The sequence below is a fragment of the Bos javanicus genome, chromosome 15, assembly GCF_032452875.1.
Source record: "Bos javanicus breed banteng chromosome 15, ARS-OSU_banteng_1.0, whole genome shotgun sequence".
NCBI classification, from domain to species: domain Eukaryota; kingdom Metazoa; phylum Chordata; class Mammalia; order Artiodactyla; family Bovidae; genus Bos; species Bos javanicus.
In genome coordinates this window covers 54,411,330-54,431,023 of record NC_083882.1, presented here as the reverse complement: position 1 = coordinate 54,431,023, position 19,694 = coordinate 54,411,330, and the positions used below count along the sequence as shown (strand labels likewise).

The 19,694-nt window shown below is 43.1% G+C and overlaps 1 protein-coding gene across 5 annotated transcripts in view; it reads left to right on the top strand.

Annotated features, from left to right (window-relative positions):
- The window catches only part of XRRA1 (X-ray radiation resistance associated 1), a 68,156-nt gene that overhangs the window by 11,186 nt on the left and 37,276 nt on the right, over window positions 1-19,694 (top strand). For 2 of the 5 annotated variants that reach the window (XM_061380846.1, XM_061380850.1), the window contains 5 exons: window positions 5,161-5,345; window positions 8,372-8,443; window positions 9,720-9,792; window positions 13,506-13,603; window positions 19,479-19,612. In XM_061380846.1, the coding sequence (XP_061236830.1) occupies window positions 5,161-5,345; window positions 8,372-8,443; window positions 9,720-9,792; window positions 13,506-13,603; window positions 19,479-19,612 (562 nt within the window). Of the gene's footprint in view, window positions 1-5,160; window positions 5,346-8,371; window positions 8,444-9,719; window positions 9,793-13,505; window positions 13,604-19,478; window positions 19,613-19,694 lie in introns of those variants that run through there. The other 3 variants (XM_061380847.1, XM_061380848.1, XM_061380851.1) reach the window with 3 other exon arrangements.

Genomic DNA, 19,694 nt, shown 5'->3' with positions numbered 1-19,694 from the left:
TCACTGCTGTTCCTTTACCTTTCTACTCTACCCCAGGCCTTGATTTATGCCCTGTTTCATAGTGTTCTATTTTGACATAGCTTTAAAAAAAAATTGTTAATTTTTTTAATTGAAGGATAATTGCTTTACAGAATTTTGTTGTTTTCTGTCAAACCTCAACATGAATCAGCCATAGGTATACATATCCCCTCCCTTTTGAACCTCCCTCCCATTTCCCTCCCCATCCCACCCCTCTAGGTTGGTACAGAGTCCTTGTTTGAGTTTCCTGAGACATACAGCAAATTCTCCTTGGCTGTCTATTTTACATATGGTCATGTAAGTTTCCGTGTTACTCTCTCCATACATCTCACCCTCTCCTCCCCTCTCCCCATGTCCATGAGTCTATTCTCTATTCACATAGTTTTTTACCATTTGCCTGGAATGTTCCAGCCCTTATTCCAGTTGTCCAGACTCCTCCCATCCCACAGGCTCAGCTTGTCTCCCACACCTTCCAGTAAGCCATGTCCAGCTACTCCAGCCCTCAGTGCCCATCCTCTCTTGTGAGCCATCTTCCTTTTTGTGTTTCTTGTTTGATGTATAGTCATATTCTGCCTAGCTCCTAAATAAAGTGGCTTAAACTTGACTCTGCTAAATAGTTTTTCAAGCATTTATCTAATTAAAGACTCCCCTGGGGCAGGGACCCCTCCTAATGCTGAGCAGAGTCCGGCACATGGAACACTGCTGAGAAGTGTGGTTTCACTGGATTGGATTTATTGCTCTGAAAGTGTAGAGCAAGGGAAAAGTACCCCTAGCTTACCCTGGATCAGTGGCTTGCTGGTCACTCTGTACATGGAATAGTGGAAGAACCTACTCCTTCAGCTTGTCCTCCCCACTTCTCTTGAGTGATTTTACTTTTCACATAGGACCTTCTGTGGCCACCTAGTTGTTTAAAACCCTCCTGTGGAGCTGTCAGTAAGAACTCATGATTTCATGCCCACACTCCCTCGCACACACATAGATGGACAGAGAAATAAATATAGCTGTATATATCTTCATGTGTTAGTATACATATGTATATTTCCTGGCCCACGGAGGGCAATAATAACTCAGTTGCAAAGGGATGCTTGGCACCTCAGTGTTGGTTTCTAAATACCATTCTCGAATACAAGGAGCCAGGGCTTCTCAGGCAAAAAGTTGTTTCTAGGGCTGAGTCAGGAAAAAATACACTTTGAGCCAGAAAATAAAGCAGTGCTCAGAAAAATGATGAGGGCAGTTTGAAAGGACATAGGTGTCCTGAGGGAATGCCCAGAGGGGAAAGCTGGAACAGTATGAGCAGCAAAATAAATAAAGGTAATATTGGGTTGTAATCTGTAGAATAAGTTTTAATATATAGTCATGATCTCATACAATATAATTAAACTCTGATTACATAAATAAGTGGGGGAGAAGAGCAGCTCTTCCTTACAATAGAATTCTGGTTAATAAATGTAGAGGAATGAAGGAAACAGAAAATCACTATCAAAACATCACAATAATAATTTTTACAGGCAAGAAGCTCTACAGTGTTCTTTAGAGAAATAGAACCAGTAGAATATGTGTGTGTATGTCTCTCTGTATGTATATCCTGCATGTTTTGTTTTCATATACATACATGTGTGTATATATGTGGACTAACACACACAGATAAATTATATATTTCAAGGAATTGGTTTATGAAATGTGGAGGCTGGCAAGTCTGAAATCTGTAGGACAGGCAGGCTGAAAACTCAGGTTTTCATGCTCATGCTGCAGTCTTAAGGCAAAATTTCTTCTTCCTTTGGGAAGCCTGTTTTTTGGCTTTTAAGGTCTCTTAGGTGAATGGGTGAGGCCCACACATTATCCATGGATTGTTTCAGGTACTTAAAGTCAACTGGTTGTCAGAAACACCTAGATTAGTATTTGATTAACCAACTGCTTACCATAGCCCAGCCAAGTTGACACATGAAATTAACCATCATAGATGCTAGAATTCATGGGTTAAAGTATGATGAAAAACAGGTTATTTATATAGTCTTGAGCTGTCTTTATTAATTTCAAAGAGACTTCTTAGTAGAGTAACTAAGCTGACACCACCTTGGTTGAGTGATCAAAATTAACATCACCAGTAATAAGACATAATTGGCATCATGTATGCTCTGATATGTTGTGCTGAGGAAGGCACAGCACCACTTCTTGCCAAACTGCAAGGCCTTTAGTCTAAATTATGGGGGGGAAAATCAAACAAACTCAAATTGAGAGACATCTTATAAAGCAATTGACTATTGATTAGTGCTCTTCAAAAGTGTCAGGATCACACAAGAAAAATAGACTGCAGAACTGTCACGGATTAGGGGAGACGAAGGTGATGTGACAGCTAAATGAAATGTGAGATCTTGGATAGGACCCTGGAACAGAAAGAGAACATTAGTGAGAAAACTGATGAAAGTCAAATAAAGGCTGTAGATTAATTACTAATATTATGCCATTGTTAATTTCTTGGCTTCAGCCATTGTATTATGATTATATACGATGTTAACATTAGGGAAACTGGGTGAAGACTGTACAGGAACTCTGTGTTATTTTTACAGCTTTTCTGGAAGTCTAAAATTATCTCAAAATGAAAATTTACAGGTGGGTGGAAACCTTCCTATGGACAGATACTCTTCCTACTAAAAGCCTACCGCATTAAAACCTAAACTCCTTATTCTGGTCCTCCAGACCTTTCAGATCTGACTCTGCTGACCTCCTCAGCCTCATCTCTTTTCCTTCATGTCCATCTCCCAACACATTCCTTCCTGGGTGTGCTGGCAGTTTTGGCACCAGCTCAGGCTGGAGTGTTCAAGAGTTTGGACTGCTGGGATAGGACAAAGGTGCATGTGCTAGATGAGGGCAGCCCTGGGAAATGAGTGCCCGGGCTGTCGGGCCCCGGGTGGAAATAGGAACTGGCTCACATCAGGCATAGGGCAGAAGCAGCATCCAAGAGCCAGGATTAGCAGCAGTACTCAGGTGAGCCAAGGCAAGCACCTGAGGCTGGGGAGTGGGCTATGTGGCAGGGAAACGGTGGTTAAAGGCACCAAGCTGGTCCCCACAGCTCTGTGCTGTTCTTTGCAATCCCAATCTTTCATGCCTCTGAGTACTTTTTGTGCCCTTTTCTCTGCCCAGGCTACTTGGTTTTTCCCTCTTCACCTGGTCAGCTTTCAACATACAAGACCCAGCTCATCCCCTAGGCTGGTAGCTCCCCACTCTGGGCTTCACAGCACTCTTTATATTTATTGAGCACCTTTGAATCCTCAGTCACATTCTTCTCCATAGCCCCAACTCCTGCCACAAAGTCAGTGCTCAGAAAATGTCTGAATGGATGATTGTGGGTGGGGGCTGTGGCTCAGGGTTCATTCAGCCACACTCAGTGCGGTAAGCTCTGTGTAGGCCTTGGGAACATTGAGATGAATGAATCAGATCCTGTATTCTCATGGAGCTTCCATTCTAGAGGGCAAGACAGGCAATAAACAAGTGAACAATGATAGATATTGAACAATGAAGAGTGAACAATGACCAGTAACTGCCCATAGGAAGGTTTTCCCCCCACCTGTAAATTTTCATTTTGGGATAATTTTAGACTTCCAGAAAAGCTGTAAAAATAAAACAGAGTTCCTGTACAGCTTTCATGCAGTTTTCCTAATATTAAATGAATAAATTACTGATGAAGGAGAGAACAGATTCTAGAATGTTGTCATGATTTTTATTGGATAGGCTTAGTAGTGAACCTCATATTCTCTTTCAGTTCAGTTCAGTTCAGTCACTCAGTCGTGTCCAACTCTTTGCGACCCCATGAATCACAGCACACCAGGCCTCCCTGTCCATCACCAACTCCTGGAGTTTACTCAGACTCACGTCCATCGAGTCAGTGATGCCATCCAGCCATCTCATCCTCTGTCATCACCCTCTCCTCTTTCCCCCAATCCCTCCCAGCATCAGAATCTTTTCCAATGAGTCAACTCTTCGCATGAGGTGGCCAAAGTACTGGAGTTTCAGCTTTAGCATCATTCCTTCCAAAGAAACCCCAGGGCTGATCTCCTTCAGAATGGACTGGTTGAATCTCCTTGCAGTCCAAGGGACTCTCAAGAGTCTTCTCCAACACCACAGTTCAAAAGCATCAATTCTTTGGCGCTCAGCTTTCTTCACAGTCCAACTCTCACATCCATACATGACCACAGGAAAAACCATAGCCTTGACTAGATGGACCTTTGTTGGCAAAGTAATGTCTCTGCTTTTGAATATGCTATCTAGGTTGGTCATAACTTTTCTTCCAAGGAGTAAGTGTCTTTTAATTTCATGGCTTCAGTCACCATCTGCAGTGATTTTGGAGCCCAAAAAAATAAAGTCTGCCACTGTTCCCACTGTTTCCCCATCTATTTGCCATGAAGTGATGGGACCAGATGCCATGATCTTCGTTTTCTGAATGTTGAGTGTTAAGCCAACTTTTTCACTCTCCTCTTTCACCTTCATCAAGAGGCTTTTTAGTTCCTCTTCACTTTATTTGTGTACAATTTCTAGTTCTTTCTACAGTGGACATGTATTATTGAGTCTTTTAAAAATGGCAGCTGTCCTTTGATTTTTTTTTATCCTGAGCTCCTAACAAGACCTTTGCCTTGTAACGATAGAATTCAGGGTAAGGTCCAGGAAGATGGAACCCATTGAGTTGGTGTCACACAATGGACTTTACCCAAGAGATAACAAATGGTACAGTAACTAGCTGGCCCAGGAAAAAAGGATCTGCTTAACTCAGGATAGTCAGGGAAGGCTTCACAGAATAGGAAATATTTTATCTGCTATCATGAAGGAACCATTAAGAGTTCAAAGGCAAAAATGTGGAGGAAAGAACTGGGCAAGTCATTCTACACTTTTGAGTCTTTGCCTTTTTGTCTGTAAAACGGGGGCAGTAGCATGTTTCATTGGGTTTGGAGGCCAATTAAATAAGACAGGTATATAGATGTTCCCCTGCCCCCCGCAACCCCAGTTGTAGCACAGTATCTGGTGCCTATTAGGTAATGAGGAGCTAATTTTCATTTTTGCATTAAAGATAAACATTCTGGAAGGGCACTAGTTTTGGCTTTTAAGGAGTTTACTCCTGTTCTCATCTTTTCACTGTTCTCATCTTTTCAGCAGGCCGAGGACACTGGCTAGTGGCTCGGAAAGGTGGCCTCAAGAAGAAGCCCAAGAATGTGGCTGAGACAACAGCTGAAGGTCAGGAAGGCCAGAAGGTTTCCTTTGAGGTTGGAGGGAAGAAAGGGTCTCGACAGGAAAACCAAGTGGACACTCCTGGACACGTGCTGGACCTGGCTTTTCTGGTGAGAGTGAATGCATTCTGGAAGGGCTGGCAGCACCAGCTGATGACTTTCTTGGTGAGGGGGTGGCAAGGACTTGCCCTGCTTCCCTCTGGTACATTTACCTCCCATCCATCCCAAACTATTCGAATGGGCTTGGCAAATGGAGTGCAGCCAAGATGCTGAAGGGACCCAGAGCTTTCTTTATATGTAAAGCTTTCTTTACATCCACTTTGTGAGATAGGTGTTATCATCCCCATTATATTGTTGCCCTTGTACAAATGAGAAAACTGAGGCCCCAAGAATTAATGTGCCTTGGCCGAAGTTCCTCAGCTAGTAATTAGGACTCTAGTTTACCCTGGATTAGAACTACTCAGAATTAAAACTCTGGTCTATTGACTGTAAAGCCTGTACCTTTACAAATATTTTATCAGGTAAAAAGTCTTCATTGAGCCAGGGAGACAAAGCAGTAAGTCAGGGTAAACAGTAAATTTAAAAATCCTATTCCAGCACCCTGCTGGCTCAGTTGGTAACGAAGCTGCCTGCAATACAGTAGACCTGGGTTCGATCCCTGAGTCAGGAAGATCTCCTGGAGAAAGAAATGGCAACCCACTCCAGTATTCTTGCCTGGGAAATCCCATGGACAGAGGAGCCTGGTGGGCTACAGTCCATAGGGTCACAAGAGTCGGATGCAACTTAGCAACTAAACCACCATCACTATTCCAGCACATAGTAGGGTGTAAAGCCTTCTACTCTGCTCTGGGGAGACTCTAGGAGCAGGGGAACTAGGGAGCCTCACACACCACTGCCTTTGTCCTTGGGGTTTAGTGTCTGGCTGAAAGCCAAGGATGCCAACTAGATATACCTAGTGTCTGGGTCAGGCTTTACAAAGAGGACTGGGATGGTAGTTTTTATTTACTCTGTGCAATGCCTCAGTGGCTTTACACAGAAAGACCTACTTTGTAAACCAGTATTAATGTGCGGTCCAATGCTCATAGCTTCCCAAGAAGAACTCCCTGGCAGCTTACTTAGTTCCCAGACTCTGCTTATGGTTCCTGCACAGATCAAATGTTGAAAGAGAACTTAAAGGAGGCATCTCACCTCAAGGTGGGTAGCATAGGCTTTTTGCAGAATACTGTGGAGTTTCTTTGATTATTAGGTCCACTTCTCATTAGGGATGAGGAAGATTGAAGCAGCAGTACTGAGAAGGGGCAGAACCACTTCCCATAGTGCTCTTCTTTTCCCCTTTATTTTCAGCATTTCAACATATCCACACTGAGATCACTTGTTACAATTCTGAGATGACTGCTGGAACTCTGGTCATCACATTTATTTATTTTTTTATTTTTTTGGTCATCACATTTAAAGCATAACATCCAGAGGTAGAAAAGGGAACGTCACTGTCTTATATTGATTTTTAAATATAAGCAGCTTCCCAGAACTGACCTCCTACCCCAGCAGCCTGCGTCTCATTGGCCAAAAATACATCACAAGTCCCAGCAGTCACTGGTTAGGGGACCATGACCACCATGCTTGGATTAGACAAAGTCAAGACTTAGCCTGTAGAGCTGGGGTTGAAGGATACATCTAGTTAGAGAAATGTGAATGATACTGGGTTCTTTCACAGTGAGAAGTAGAGAATGGCTCTAGAGAAATGAGCTAACAATGTCTGGTATAGTGGTTTCTTTCCACCCTTTTCTGTCTTCTCATCCTCTGTGTGTGTCAGATACAGCAGTTTTTGTAAAATTGCCATCAGCCCTCTGCCAAAAAACCTCTTGACAGCTTTCCATTGACTGTGGGCTAAAATCCACAATCCTTTGCAGAGCCACCATGAATCCGCATGATCTAATAAGTGCATCCATAACCTTACCTACCTGTTTTTCATCCTCTCAGAAACACCTTGCTTTCATTTGCCTGAATGGCATTCACAAACCCTGCCACCCACTTTCATGGGACCAGCTCGTACTTAGCACTTAAGGTATCGGCTGAAATATTCCTCAAATAGGTACTTCCTCACTTCTACACTAAGATAAGGATCTCCCATTACTGTCTCCCATGGCTTCTTGAATTTCTCCTTTAAAATACTTACTGTATTTGTAAATACTTGCTTGCTCATTGGCTTCCATGCAGTTTTAAGCTTTATGAAGGCATGAAATACTTCTGCTTTTCTTTGTTGTCTTAAGTTCCCAGTTCCATGCCTAACCATAAAAGGCACCATAACTAAATGATTAACTGAAAGAAGGAATGAGGTTTGGTTAAATAGAAATAGCAACTTCAAAGTTGAGACTTTTTGTCTACCTTTTAATTGTCAAGGACAATATATGGTAGTCCTAAGAGCGCAGTGTTTAGTGATTACAGATTTGGGTTCAAATCATAGATCCATCACTTATTGGCTGTGGAACCTTAGGGAAGTCATTTCTTCTCTCTCAGCCTTATTTTTCTCATTTATGAAGAGATATATTCCCTTATGTCGAAGAGTTTAGTTAAGATTAGGAGAAAGTAATTTTTTTTTTTTTTTGGCCACACTGAGTGGCCTATAGGCTCTTTAGTTCCTCAGCCAGGGATCAAACCCGCACCCTTTGCATTGGAAATACAGAGTCTTAATCACTGGACCACAAGGGAAGTCCCCGGAGAAAGTTCCTTGATATATTTAGCATGACACATGGCCCAAAGTAGTATATAAACATTTGGCGAATAAATGAATAGATGAGCAAACATAAAAGTTATGACAAGTGTTTTGGTAGTGCCCCAGAAATAAAGATTTTATTCTAGGAATCAGTTAGAGGAAGTGGAGCTCTAAAAAGACAGAGAAGGAACAGAGAGGAATGCAGCCTCCTAAGAGCCCCATAAAGTCCATGTTTCCACCCCCATCTTACATATGAGAAACAGAGATGGGAGAGCCGACGTGGCAGCTTGATTCTGAGCAGCTCCAAAGCCTGTTCTTCCACTGTACCAGGCTGCCCTCCTCACCAGGGAGTCATTTGTTGTCTTGGCCAATTATATGAGCTTTGCTGGGGCCCTGAGTGCTGATTCTTTGCATTGTGTTGCAGCTGAAGCACCACTGTGTGAAGGATCCATCAGACCTCTGCAGCATTAACGTGAGCGGCCTGAAGTTCTCCAAGGTACGACTGGCCACCAGAGATGTGATTGTGGTGAGCTACACCTGAGGTGGCTCCTGTCTGATTGACCATCATAACTTCCAGAGTCTCTGGGAACTGGGAATCTGGGCATAGGAAGGAGGAGAGTCACACAGGGACTCACTGGGTGGAAACAACATTCACAGACACTGTCTTTTGCTATAGATTTGGTATTGCCATTATCCCATGTGAGGTGAGTTAAAGGAAATAAATAACCTTATGGAAGCGGTTTGAATGTGCATAGAATTTTATTGGGGTATGATTCATTGTGTGCAGAGAGTTCCCATCAGAAGAGCCTACAGGAGAAATTTCTCTCAGGTTTCAGTGCCAGGAATGGTATTGGTTCTCCCAAGATACTGATGACTGTTGTGTTTTTGTTTTTTTTTTTTGACCATGGCATGCTGGATCTTTCCTGAGCACCTATCGAACCCGTGCCCCCTGCATTGGGAGGGTGGATTTTAATTACTCGACCTCCAGGGAAGTCTTGGTTTGTTCTTAGCTCACAGACTCTGTGACTTATATAATGAGTCATGTTTCTTTCCTTGCACTGGCTAATGGGTAGCTTGGAGCTAGATTTGTGGCCTGCCATCCCCAGTATATATATTATAGCACGTATTTTTGATCTGTAGGCCTTCCATATCATATAAAGAGAGATTGCTTGTAGAATGCCACACAGAAGTTAAAATGTATGAATGTAAGTAAATCTCAAAAGATCTGTGTATCTCAACACAAGTGAATCTCAAACATGTGGTGTTGAGTGAAGAAGGCAGATTGCAGAATGGTATCTACAGTATGATGGTACTTAATATAAAATTTTAAAACATATAAATAAAAACTATATATGGCTTGTGGATACACATTCATGTAATGCAAGTATTAAAGAGATGTGGGATAATCACCAATTCAGGATAGCTGTTTTTTATGAGAGGGAGGGTAGGGATATGTTGCAGGGATATCAACTCTCTATAGTGTTTTATTTCTTTAAAGAAATTTGAAGCAGAGATAGCATAATATTCAGATTTATTAAAGCTGGATAGTGGTTACACGGGCCTTCAGAGTAACACTTACAATACTTTGCTGACTAGAATTATTTCATAATAGGAAAATAAAAGAAGCAGAAAAGCCCTTCCTGTCTTTAGCAAGTAAATGCTCTTGTTCTTAACCCTTGAAGTCTTTGCTCCTTCTGATGGCAGCCCTGGAGCTTCAGCAAGGCCTCCAGGCAGGGAACTAATCTTATGTTCTTTGAAATGCCCTTTCACAGGCTAAGGAAAAGGATTTCAAGCATTTTAATTCAGTGATTTACATCAATGCCTCAGAAAACCTGCTTCCTCTAGGTAAGTTTTCTTCCTGAAAACCACCTCCTGCTTCCTAGCTGCCAGTCTTTCATGTTAGAAGTTGCCTGTCTGTTCACCTGTAACGCCATACATCTTTTTTTTGGAGTGCAATGAGCTGAGTGTGGGAGAACACATAGACCTGGATTCCAGCCCAGAGCCAGCACTACCTACGCAGAACACTTCTCTGTGAGCTGCCGCTTCTCTCTCTGTAAATGGAGATGATCCCCTTCCTTTCTTCCTCCCTAAGGCAGGACACTTTGTAGACTCAGACAGGATCAGTACAGTCAGCCCTCCATGTCTATATTTTCCACATCCATGGATTCAACAAAACAGGGATATAAAAAATATAGAAAAAATTCCAGAAAGTTACAAAAAGTAAAATTTGAGTTTGCCATGCACTGGCAGATATTTAAGTAGCATTTGTATTATATTTACAACCACTTACAAAACATGTTTCCTTGGAGGTTCAGTTGGTAAAGAATCTGCCTGCAATGCAGGAGACCTGGGTTCGATCCGTGGATTGAGAAGATTCCCTGGAGGAGGGCATGGCAACCCACTCCAGTATTCTTGCCTGGAGAACCCCCATGGACAGAGGAGCCTGGTGGGCTGTGGTCCATATGGAATCACAGAGTCGGACACGACTGAGCGATGCAGCACAGCACAGAGCATTTATATGATGTTCGGTATCAGAAATCTAGAGATGCTTTAACGTGTACAGGAGGCTGTGTGCAGGTTATATGCAAATACTACATCATTTTATACAAGGCCCTTGAGCTTCCACAGATTTCAGTGTCCTTGGTGGTGATGCAAGATGGAGGTGGAGGTTGGGGATTGGGGTAGGGGGTGTGTATGTAGGGGTGGGTGGTCCTGGAACCAATCTCCTACCCATACCAAGGGACTGTATGTAAAAAGTTTTAAGTCCCTGAGAACTCCTGCTGCTACTACTAAGTCACTTCAGTCATGTCCGACTCTGTGCGACCCCATAGACGGCAGCCCACCAGGCTCCCCCGTCCCTGGGATTCTCCAGGCAAGAACACTGGAGTGGGTTGCCATTTCCTTCTCCAATGCATGAAAGTGAAAAGTGAAAGTGAAGTCACGCAGTCGTTTCGGACTCTTTGAGACCCCATGGACTGCAGCCCACCAGGCTCCTCCGTCCATGGGATTTTCCAGGCAAGAGTACTGGAGTGGGGTGCCATTGCTGAGAACTCCTGCTCTTGCCAAGTCGCTTCAGTTGTGTCCAACTCTGTGCGACCCCATAGATGGCAGCCCACCAGGCTCCCCCGTCCCTGGGATTCTTCAGGCAAGAACACTGGAGTGGGTTGCCATTTCCTTCTCCGGCTGAGAACTCCTATAGGAGTGTAAAGCCTTCTTGTTTATTCAGCAAATCCACAGCGACCCCTGCTGGGTGTCAGGACAGTATGACTGTTTGGCTTTTAGAAATCAGTGTGTCCAGTTTTCTGTTCTTCTGAGCTCAGTTATAGCAGGATACGATAAGTGCAACGATAGAGGGAATCAGAAAATCAACTGGGCCTCGAGTGTCAGAAGATACTTGTGAGAAAAGGAGTATGTAAGCTGAGATCTAAAACACAAATAGGAGTGACTCAGAAATTAGAAGGTGAGAAGGCATTTCAGGCCAACAGAACAACAGATGGGGGGCAGCAGTGCCTGACCAGGGACCCTGAAGAAGCTTTGTATGTGTGCAAGAGATATAGGCAGAGGAGAATGGAGACTAGGAAGGTGGGCAAGGGGCCCCATATTATCAGGGGCACTGAGTGACATGGGCTTAAATCTGCAGGCGAAAGAGAACCTTGGAAGGCTTTGAAATCGAGACTCAGTAGTGGCTGTGAGGAGCATGGATTGTAAGATGGGAGCCAGGAAACCTGGGAGATGGTTGCATTTTTCCAGGAAAGGGGAGGTGAGGCCTCACCTGGGGCTGTGGCCACAAGGGTAGAGGGGATTGAGAGAGACAGAGTGAGAGAGGAGGTGGAAATAAACCAGACGTGGTAACTAAGGGGCATGTAAAGAAAGAGAAGAACCAAGGGGATTTACTGAGACAGACAGCAGTATAAGAAAGGCAGGTTTAGGGAGAAATAGGATGAATTCAGTTTTGAATGCATGGAGTTTGAAGGGTGTTTTTAAAGAAGTGTGTGACAAAGTCCCTGTCCTTGAGGAAACAGTGTGGTATCTCAGGAGCCTGAGTTTGAAAACAAAGGCCAGCAGGCATATGGAAAGATGCTCAACCTCATAAGAACTATTTTATGCCTATCAAATATTGACAGAAATGAGAAGGACTGATGACTTGCCAGCACTGGTAGGGAAATGGGTACTCTCGTATTCAAGTGAAATAAATTGGTGCAATATCTTTGGAAGGTAGTTTGGCAATGTCTCTTAACATAGTCTAGTAGTTCCACTCCCCAAAATTTATTCTATAGAAACACACTTGAACAAGGATGTTCATTGGAAATACCCTGAAAGCACATGTTTCTATTTGACTCTCTAGAACATTCCAACTCACAAAACCAACATAGGCCACACTTGACACCAGGTTCACTTAGAAGGCTCTGGGTAATTCCCCACGTATGCCAGCAGCACAGCCTCAGCACTTCATGTTCAGTGGAATCCTCTTGCCAGTTCCTGAGCAGTTCATGTAGCTGTTGAGGTAGCCATCCGTGAGCCGCTCTTTGGCCACTCTCAATGGGTTGATGCCAGCACTCTGGCTTAGAAGCCTTATTCACCACAGGAGGAAATAGCTGTTGTTACACTCCATAGACAAGGGCCCCAGAGTTCCTGAAAAGGACATGGCCAATCACAGGAGTGCCCACACCCAGAGAAGCCCAAAGTTATGGCGCCCCCTTCAGACAGGTATAGTTCATTCTTAGTTTCTCCTAGTCCAGATGTGACTTACCAACCTGGGGTCATTTTTACCACTGCAGTTTTGCTTAATAACACAGTGACTGTACCATTTTTTTTCAGGTTACCAATGGAAGAGGGCTAGAAAGTTAACTCAAGGTCCAGTTCTCAAGCAGAAGGGGAAGTGTTCTTAAGCTTTTATTCAGATAATCTAGCCACTATCCCTAGGGGTATGGTTAAATAGAATAGGGTATGTCTATACTGTAGAACATAATTCAAACATTATGCAGATCTGTATGTTTTGACTTAGAACATCTTTAAATCATATTGTTAAGGGGGAAAAAAAAGCAAGTCACAGGACAGTGTGTGTAGTATGAGTCCCTTTTTGTAGAAAGAAGTGTGTGTGTGTGTGTGTGTGTGTATTTCAGTATACACATAAAAACTCTAGAGTACTATATGTGAAACTTGGAATAGTTATCTCTAGGTATTGAGATTAAAAGGAACTTTGATTTTTCTTATTTTTCTAAAAAACTTTGGTGGAAATGTTTACTTTTATAATCAGAAATAATAAGGATCATTTTTTAAAATGGGCTTTGGAGTTAGATTCAGTTCTTGATCTTTCCATTCAGCAATTCTATTTCTAGCAAATCACTTAGCCTGGTTGAGCCTTGGGTTCTTCAGCAGTGGAATGGAAGTAGTAATCACTCTTTTTCAGAGTTGTTAGAGATTAAGAGTCCATGTAAGTAAAGCACTTTACACAATGCTGGGCCTAACCCAGTGGGAACCCAGTAAATGACCACCATTTTATCTTTCTCTTATGTCTTTTACAAGTTACAGTTTCCCTCTTTCTCCTCCCTCTTTAGAGGCATTTCACACGTTTCCAGTCTTAAAGGAACTGGAGCTCGCATTTAACGGCATCAAAACAGTCTATGTGAAATACGGAGACTTTAAGTCCTTGGAAGTAAGTTGGAGGTAGGGAGTTTTTGGTGCCCACCTGTTTCCCTGTAAGGAATGGGTGTAAGGAGTCTACTGGTCATAATTTTTGGGAAGGAGCTCTCTGGGCCTTTATAGCTACCTTGCTTCAGGTAGTCCTCTGGGGAGGGTGGTGGAGTTGGTGGTGATGATAAAGGAGTGGGTTGGTGGAGGTGATGGCAGTTGGATGAGAATACACTATACCCATGGCCATGGTACATGGTCTTGGAAAATAAATGCCAAAGTAGTCTGTGTAGGAGAGTGAGTTTATTTTTTTTAATATAAATTTATTTAATTGGAGGCTAATTACAATATTGTATTGGTTTTGCCATACAGGAGAGTGAGTTTAAATAGAGTATTTTAGGACAAAGAATTTGAGGGGACATCTGGATCCAGTGGGGGTTGAGGCATGGGGGTTAAGTGCTAGGCACAGCAGACTAGCCCAGCTGAATGGGAGGTGTTGTGAACTTATTCCTGAGACCCACCCTGGTATGAATCAGCCAGATTGGTTCCAATGAGCTTGGATAAGGTTATGGGCCATAGACTCAGGGATGAGTATGAATAAAACGGAGCCTCTCTAAGTTCTATAGCAGACTCTTGACATCTGTATATCCACAGCTGTTTTGTATTTGAAAATATTTTTAAAAATTGCGCTCTTCTTGGAAATCTTTCTCCTATATTTCCCATAGTCATGCATCTTCTATACATGTTCTCATACTTCAAGTTAATCACCTATCAGCATCTATGAAAACTTTAGGGTAATTTTGTTTCACAAAAAAGCAAAGCTTTTGTCACCACCTGAGAATCTGCGTGCACAGAGAGTAGAGAACAGCAGAGCTGGATTGAGGTGTGGGGCAGGCATCTGGCCAGGCTCACTCACTAAGTAACGGGCTCTTCCTTACATGTTGGCCTTCTAGAAAAGCTTCAGAGTCACACCTCACCAAAATGTCTGCATGTCATGATCCTTGGGGTTTGCCTCAAAGAACTGGTAACTTAAATTATTTAATGTACAAACATCAAGAGACAGCCATTCTTCATAAAAACCTCATTTAACCCGGTCTGACCAGAGAGAAACCTTCCACAAGAGTGCACTTTTAAGAGTTACATGCCAAAGTTTTAAGGTGTTTTAACCACTTGGGATGGTGATCTTCCTGAAGTGGATTATACGTCCTTGTATTTTTAAAGCATGCTAAACTGAATGTAATGGTACCTTTTCTCCATGGTTTCCAGTCATATTGAGGCTCACAGTGCTTTACTATGATTTCTGACAGGAGTGGTTCTCATACTTATCCAGGAAGTGAAGTTCTTGAAAGTCCTTGAAAGGAGAGAAAGAGAGAAAATTTACAACAACTCATGCAGCTTTGTGCTAGGCTAAAAAACATGTTATACCAGAGTTTATTATAAACAGAGGGAAACAGGTTCCAGAAGCTCTAGAGATATAGGGGGCCACTTCTTTACCTACAGGCCTGGGAGCTTCTTACAGGTTTCCATTAATTTGTTATTTTGCTTTTTAAAAAGTAGTTATTGAGCTCCTGTATGTTGTACATTGTTCAGAGACTCCTACCTTCCTTACCCCAACCATTTCAACCTCCTACTTCAAGTGCCTGTGGGCCCACAGGGAGGGGACGTGACTACAGGCACTGACCCTACAGCTGACTTACTGGTTGATCATTAATTGACTTTTTGGAGGCCCTGCCTCATAGTGTGATTGCAACTGATGAATATTATTTATCCAGCAGACCAATCCTATCCAAGGGAATTTGTTTATATAAGAGAACAAAGTCAAGATTCAGAATGTAAATGAGAAGAGGAAATCTCCTGGTCAGTCATTTATTCCCCCTCTCTCTATGGTTTGCGAGGGCTCTCTAAGAAAAAGGATAAACCTATCAGATATCCTGAATTTGCAGCCAATAGCAGTGAATAATGTGTAATGAAACTTGATGTGACTCAGCAGATGCAACATCCAAGTTAGGAATCTTCTCTCCTTGTTTGCCAGAAAGGCTGTCACCCAGAGTAGAACTCTTCAGGAGTCAGTTTAGAAAAACAGCTTTGTCATGATTTTATTCTCTGATCACAAGTCTGAAAAAGAGTCAGCTGGAGAACTGCCTTCAAAGTCAGGACACCTTGTTTGTAGTCTTGGTCCACCCCTGCTTTCCCCTAACCTCCTTGGCCAAATAACTTACCCTCTCGGTGGAACTTATGTCTCCCCCTCTGTAAATTCTGCGCCAGCTGTGAACTTCTTTGCCGTGCAAGTTCTAAGACTATTCATTTCTTTGAACTGTCCTTACTTCCGTAGAAAGCAGATTTGGACCCAACATTAAATAGCAAAACAGCCAGAGCAAGGGTCGGCAAACTTTTTCTGTAAGAGGCCAGACAGTGACTGTTTTAGGCTCTGCAGCTCCTAGGCTTGTAACTAGTCATAACTGTCATAACTAGTCCACTCTGCTGTTGTAGAAGGAAAGCAGCTGTAGACAATATGTAAGCAAATGGGCAGGGCTATGTTCTCATAAAACTTTCTGATGCTGAAATTTGAATTTTATTTAATTCTCATACAATGTTATATCATTGTGTTTTTTTCCCCCAACCATTTAAAAACATACAAAGCATTCTTAGCTCACAGGCCATACGAAACAGACAGCAGGCTGGATATGGCTTACAGGCCTTCGTTTGCCAATTTCTGAGCTAGAACACTGATGGAACAGCTCAGTATGGTTGGAATGCAGTGAGACACAGTAGAATATGGTGATAGATGAGCCCAAGAGGAAACAGAAGAGACTGTAGAGAGCCTTGGAAGAAGAGGATTCAGTTCAGTCGCTCAGTTGTGTCTGACTCTTTGCAACCCTGTGGACTGCAGCATCCCAGGCCTACCTGTCCATCACCAACTCCTGGAGCTTGCTCAAACTCATGTCCATCGAGTTGGTGATGCCATGCCACCATCTCATCCTCTGTTGTCCCCTTCTCCTCCTACCTTCAATCTTTCCCAGCATCAGGGTCTTTTCCAGTGAGTCAGTTCTTTGCATCAGGTTAATACAGTCAATACTTCACAAAGTATTGGAGTTTCAGCTTCAACATCAGTCCTTCCAATGAATATTCAGGACTGATTTCCCTTAGGATTGACTGGTTTGATCTCCTTTCAGTTCAAGGGATTCTCAAGAGTCTTCTCCAACACCACAGTTCAAAAGCATCAGTTCTTTGGCACTCAACTTTCTTTTTAGTCCAAGTCTCACATCGATACATGACTACTGGAAGAACCATAGCTTTGACTAGACAGACCTTTGTTGGCAAAGTAATGTCTCTGCTTTTTAATACGCTGTCTAGGTTGGTCATAACTTTTCTTCCAAGGAGCAAGCATCTTTTAATGTCATGGCTGCGGTCACCATCTGCAGTGATTTTGGAGCCCAAAAAACCAAAGTCTGTCACTGTTTCCATTGTGTTCCCATCTATTTGCTATTAGTGATGGGGCTGGATGCCATGACCTTAGTTTTTTGAATGTTGAGCTTTAAGCCAACTTTTTAACTCTCCTCTTTCACTTTCATCAAGAGGCTCTTGAGTTCTTCTTCGCTTTCTGCCATAAGGGTGGTGTCATCTGCATATCTGAGGTTATTGATATTTCTCCCAGCAGTCTTGATTCCAGCTTGTGCTTCAGCCAGCCTGGCAACTTGCATGATGTACTCTGCATATAAGTTAAATAAGCAGAGTGACAATATACAGCTTTGATGTACTCCTTTCCTGATTTGGAACCAGTCCATTGTTCCATGTCCAGTTCTAACTGTTGCTTCTTGATCTGCATACAGATTTTTCAGGAGGCAGGTCAGGTGGTCTGGTATTCCCATCTCTTTCAGAATTTTCCACAGTTTATCATGATCCACACAGTCAAAGGCTTTGACGTAGTCAATAAAGCAGAAGTAGATGTTTTTCTTTAACTCTCTTGCTTTTTTGATGATTCAACAATTTGATGAATACCAGCTGGTCTCTGAGGACAGCTTAAGTGTTACCTGCTGTGTGAAGCCCATCTGAAGCCCCTAGTAGAGGTCAAACATCTATGCTGGTAGCATTGCTACTTAACAGACACACATTATGTATCTAGCTGCCTGACTAGGCTGTGAGCTCACACAGGGCATGGACTGGTTCACAGTAAGCCTTCAGTATACAGGCCTTGAATGAAGGGATGGTGATGACCATGACAGGCATCATTAAGCATTTACTGTGTTCCAGGCTCTATGCTAAAGGCTTTACCTACACAATTTCTCATAAAAATCCATTATTATTTCTACTTTATACATAAGGAAGCTCAGTTTAAGTAATTTGTCCAATATCACAGTTAGTCAGGACTTAAAGCCAGGTCTACGGGGGGTATCAGTTAATTGCTGCAGTGGAATCAAACCAAACCCAGCCCTCCTCCGACAGTGACCTAGAGTCAGTTGTGTTTATGTGTGATTGACTGTGTTTTACTGAAGCGGTAGACTAGAGACCTTGCCCCCCTGCACCAGCTGTGTAAGATGCTGAAACTGGCCCCATTCAGTAAGGGTCAGTGGTGTGTGTGGGTGGATGTGCTACCAAGTACTGCTCGCCACACAACAGGCCAGTAAATCAAGAGACAAGTTGTTGGGGCACTGAATAGTGAATTTATTCAGAAAGCCAGCAAACCAAGAAGATGGTGAACTAATGTCCCAAAGAGCCATCTTGCCTGAGTTAGAATTCAGGCTTCTTTTCTACTAAAAGAGGAAGGAATAAAGTCAGACATTTCCTGGATTAGTCAGCCTCCTGAGGGGAAGTGTTAATTTCTTCCTTCCTGCAGTCATTCAGAGGTGGGCCTGTTCAGGAGTTTTCCTGTGAGCTAAACAGAGAATTTTAGCTTACGGCTCATTACCTGGGAGGCAGGATTCCCAGAGATGGGCCATTACGTATAATTTAATTTTATAGGCAACATCCCTTTAGTGATTACCAGGTAATAAAATAAAAAAGGTTCATCCCTATTACAGAGAGGGAGGGAAGGGAGCAAAGAGCTAAAGTAGGTGTCCAGAGAGTCTCTTCTGGAAAGAAAACAAAGACTGGAGTGATACCATTTATCATAATTGCCTTTGTGTTTGCAGAGAGAAACTCAGTTTCCTGGCTGGCCCCCTAACCCAAGTCGACTGTATCATGAATCTCGGTGGCTAGTTAGAATGTGCTTTATGATGAGGTGACAGTTTGGGTCATTGTCCTCATAAGCCAGTTCATTTCAGCTGCTTATTTTATGTGCACCTACTGTGCCAGGGCCTGTGCTAGATTACAGTGGCAAGGCACTTCACCTCGGAGTTTATAGCCTAGCCTACCGCTGTGCACCAGGACCTGCTCGCTTGGCACATCCATGCACCAAAATCTCTAGTCCTCAGCCTTATATCCCGTTATCACAGTTACCTGGCTGACTATGAGAAATACCCTGGAAGCAGTCTAGATAAAGCACTCAAAGTCAGAGGAGGGAGAGAGTCCATCTGGCTGGGAATGAAAAAAGCTTTCAGAAGGAGGGAGCTTTTGAGCTGGCCTTTTAGGGCTTGGATTTTGATGCATAGAAAGAGGGCATTCCTGAGTGAAAAGCTCAAGCAAAGATCTCTGGATGGGATGGGGCAAGGAATAGGGAGGAGTCACTGGCTAGCACCGCAAGATAAGCAAAAGCTTGCAATATGGGAGCAAAGGCTGGAATTGGTTGGGAAGTAACTCTTGTAGACCTTGAATGTTAATTCAGAGAGTCAGGAGGGTTTTAGTCTGGTTGATGGGCCCCCTGGAAAGTTAAAAAAAAAAAGTAGCCAGCTCCCACCTCATGTAGGAGCATGATTGTCACGAGGAGTGCTTCTGTTTCTCTGTCTTCTATCTTTGCACCATAGTTCCTGGACCTTTCCTTCAACAGCCTGACGGCGGAGGCCATCTGTGACCTGGGGATTCTGCCACACCTCCGTGTCCTGCTCCTCACAGGCAATGGCCTCACCTCTCTGCCACCGAGTTTGGCTGTTGCAGAGCAGTAAGTCCCAGAGTACAAGTATCCAAACAAATAGTCCAAAGCAGTTCTAAAGGGCTATAAGGAAAGACTGTAAGTGTTCAAA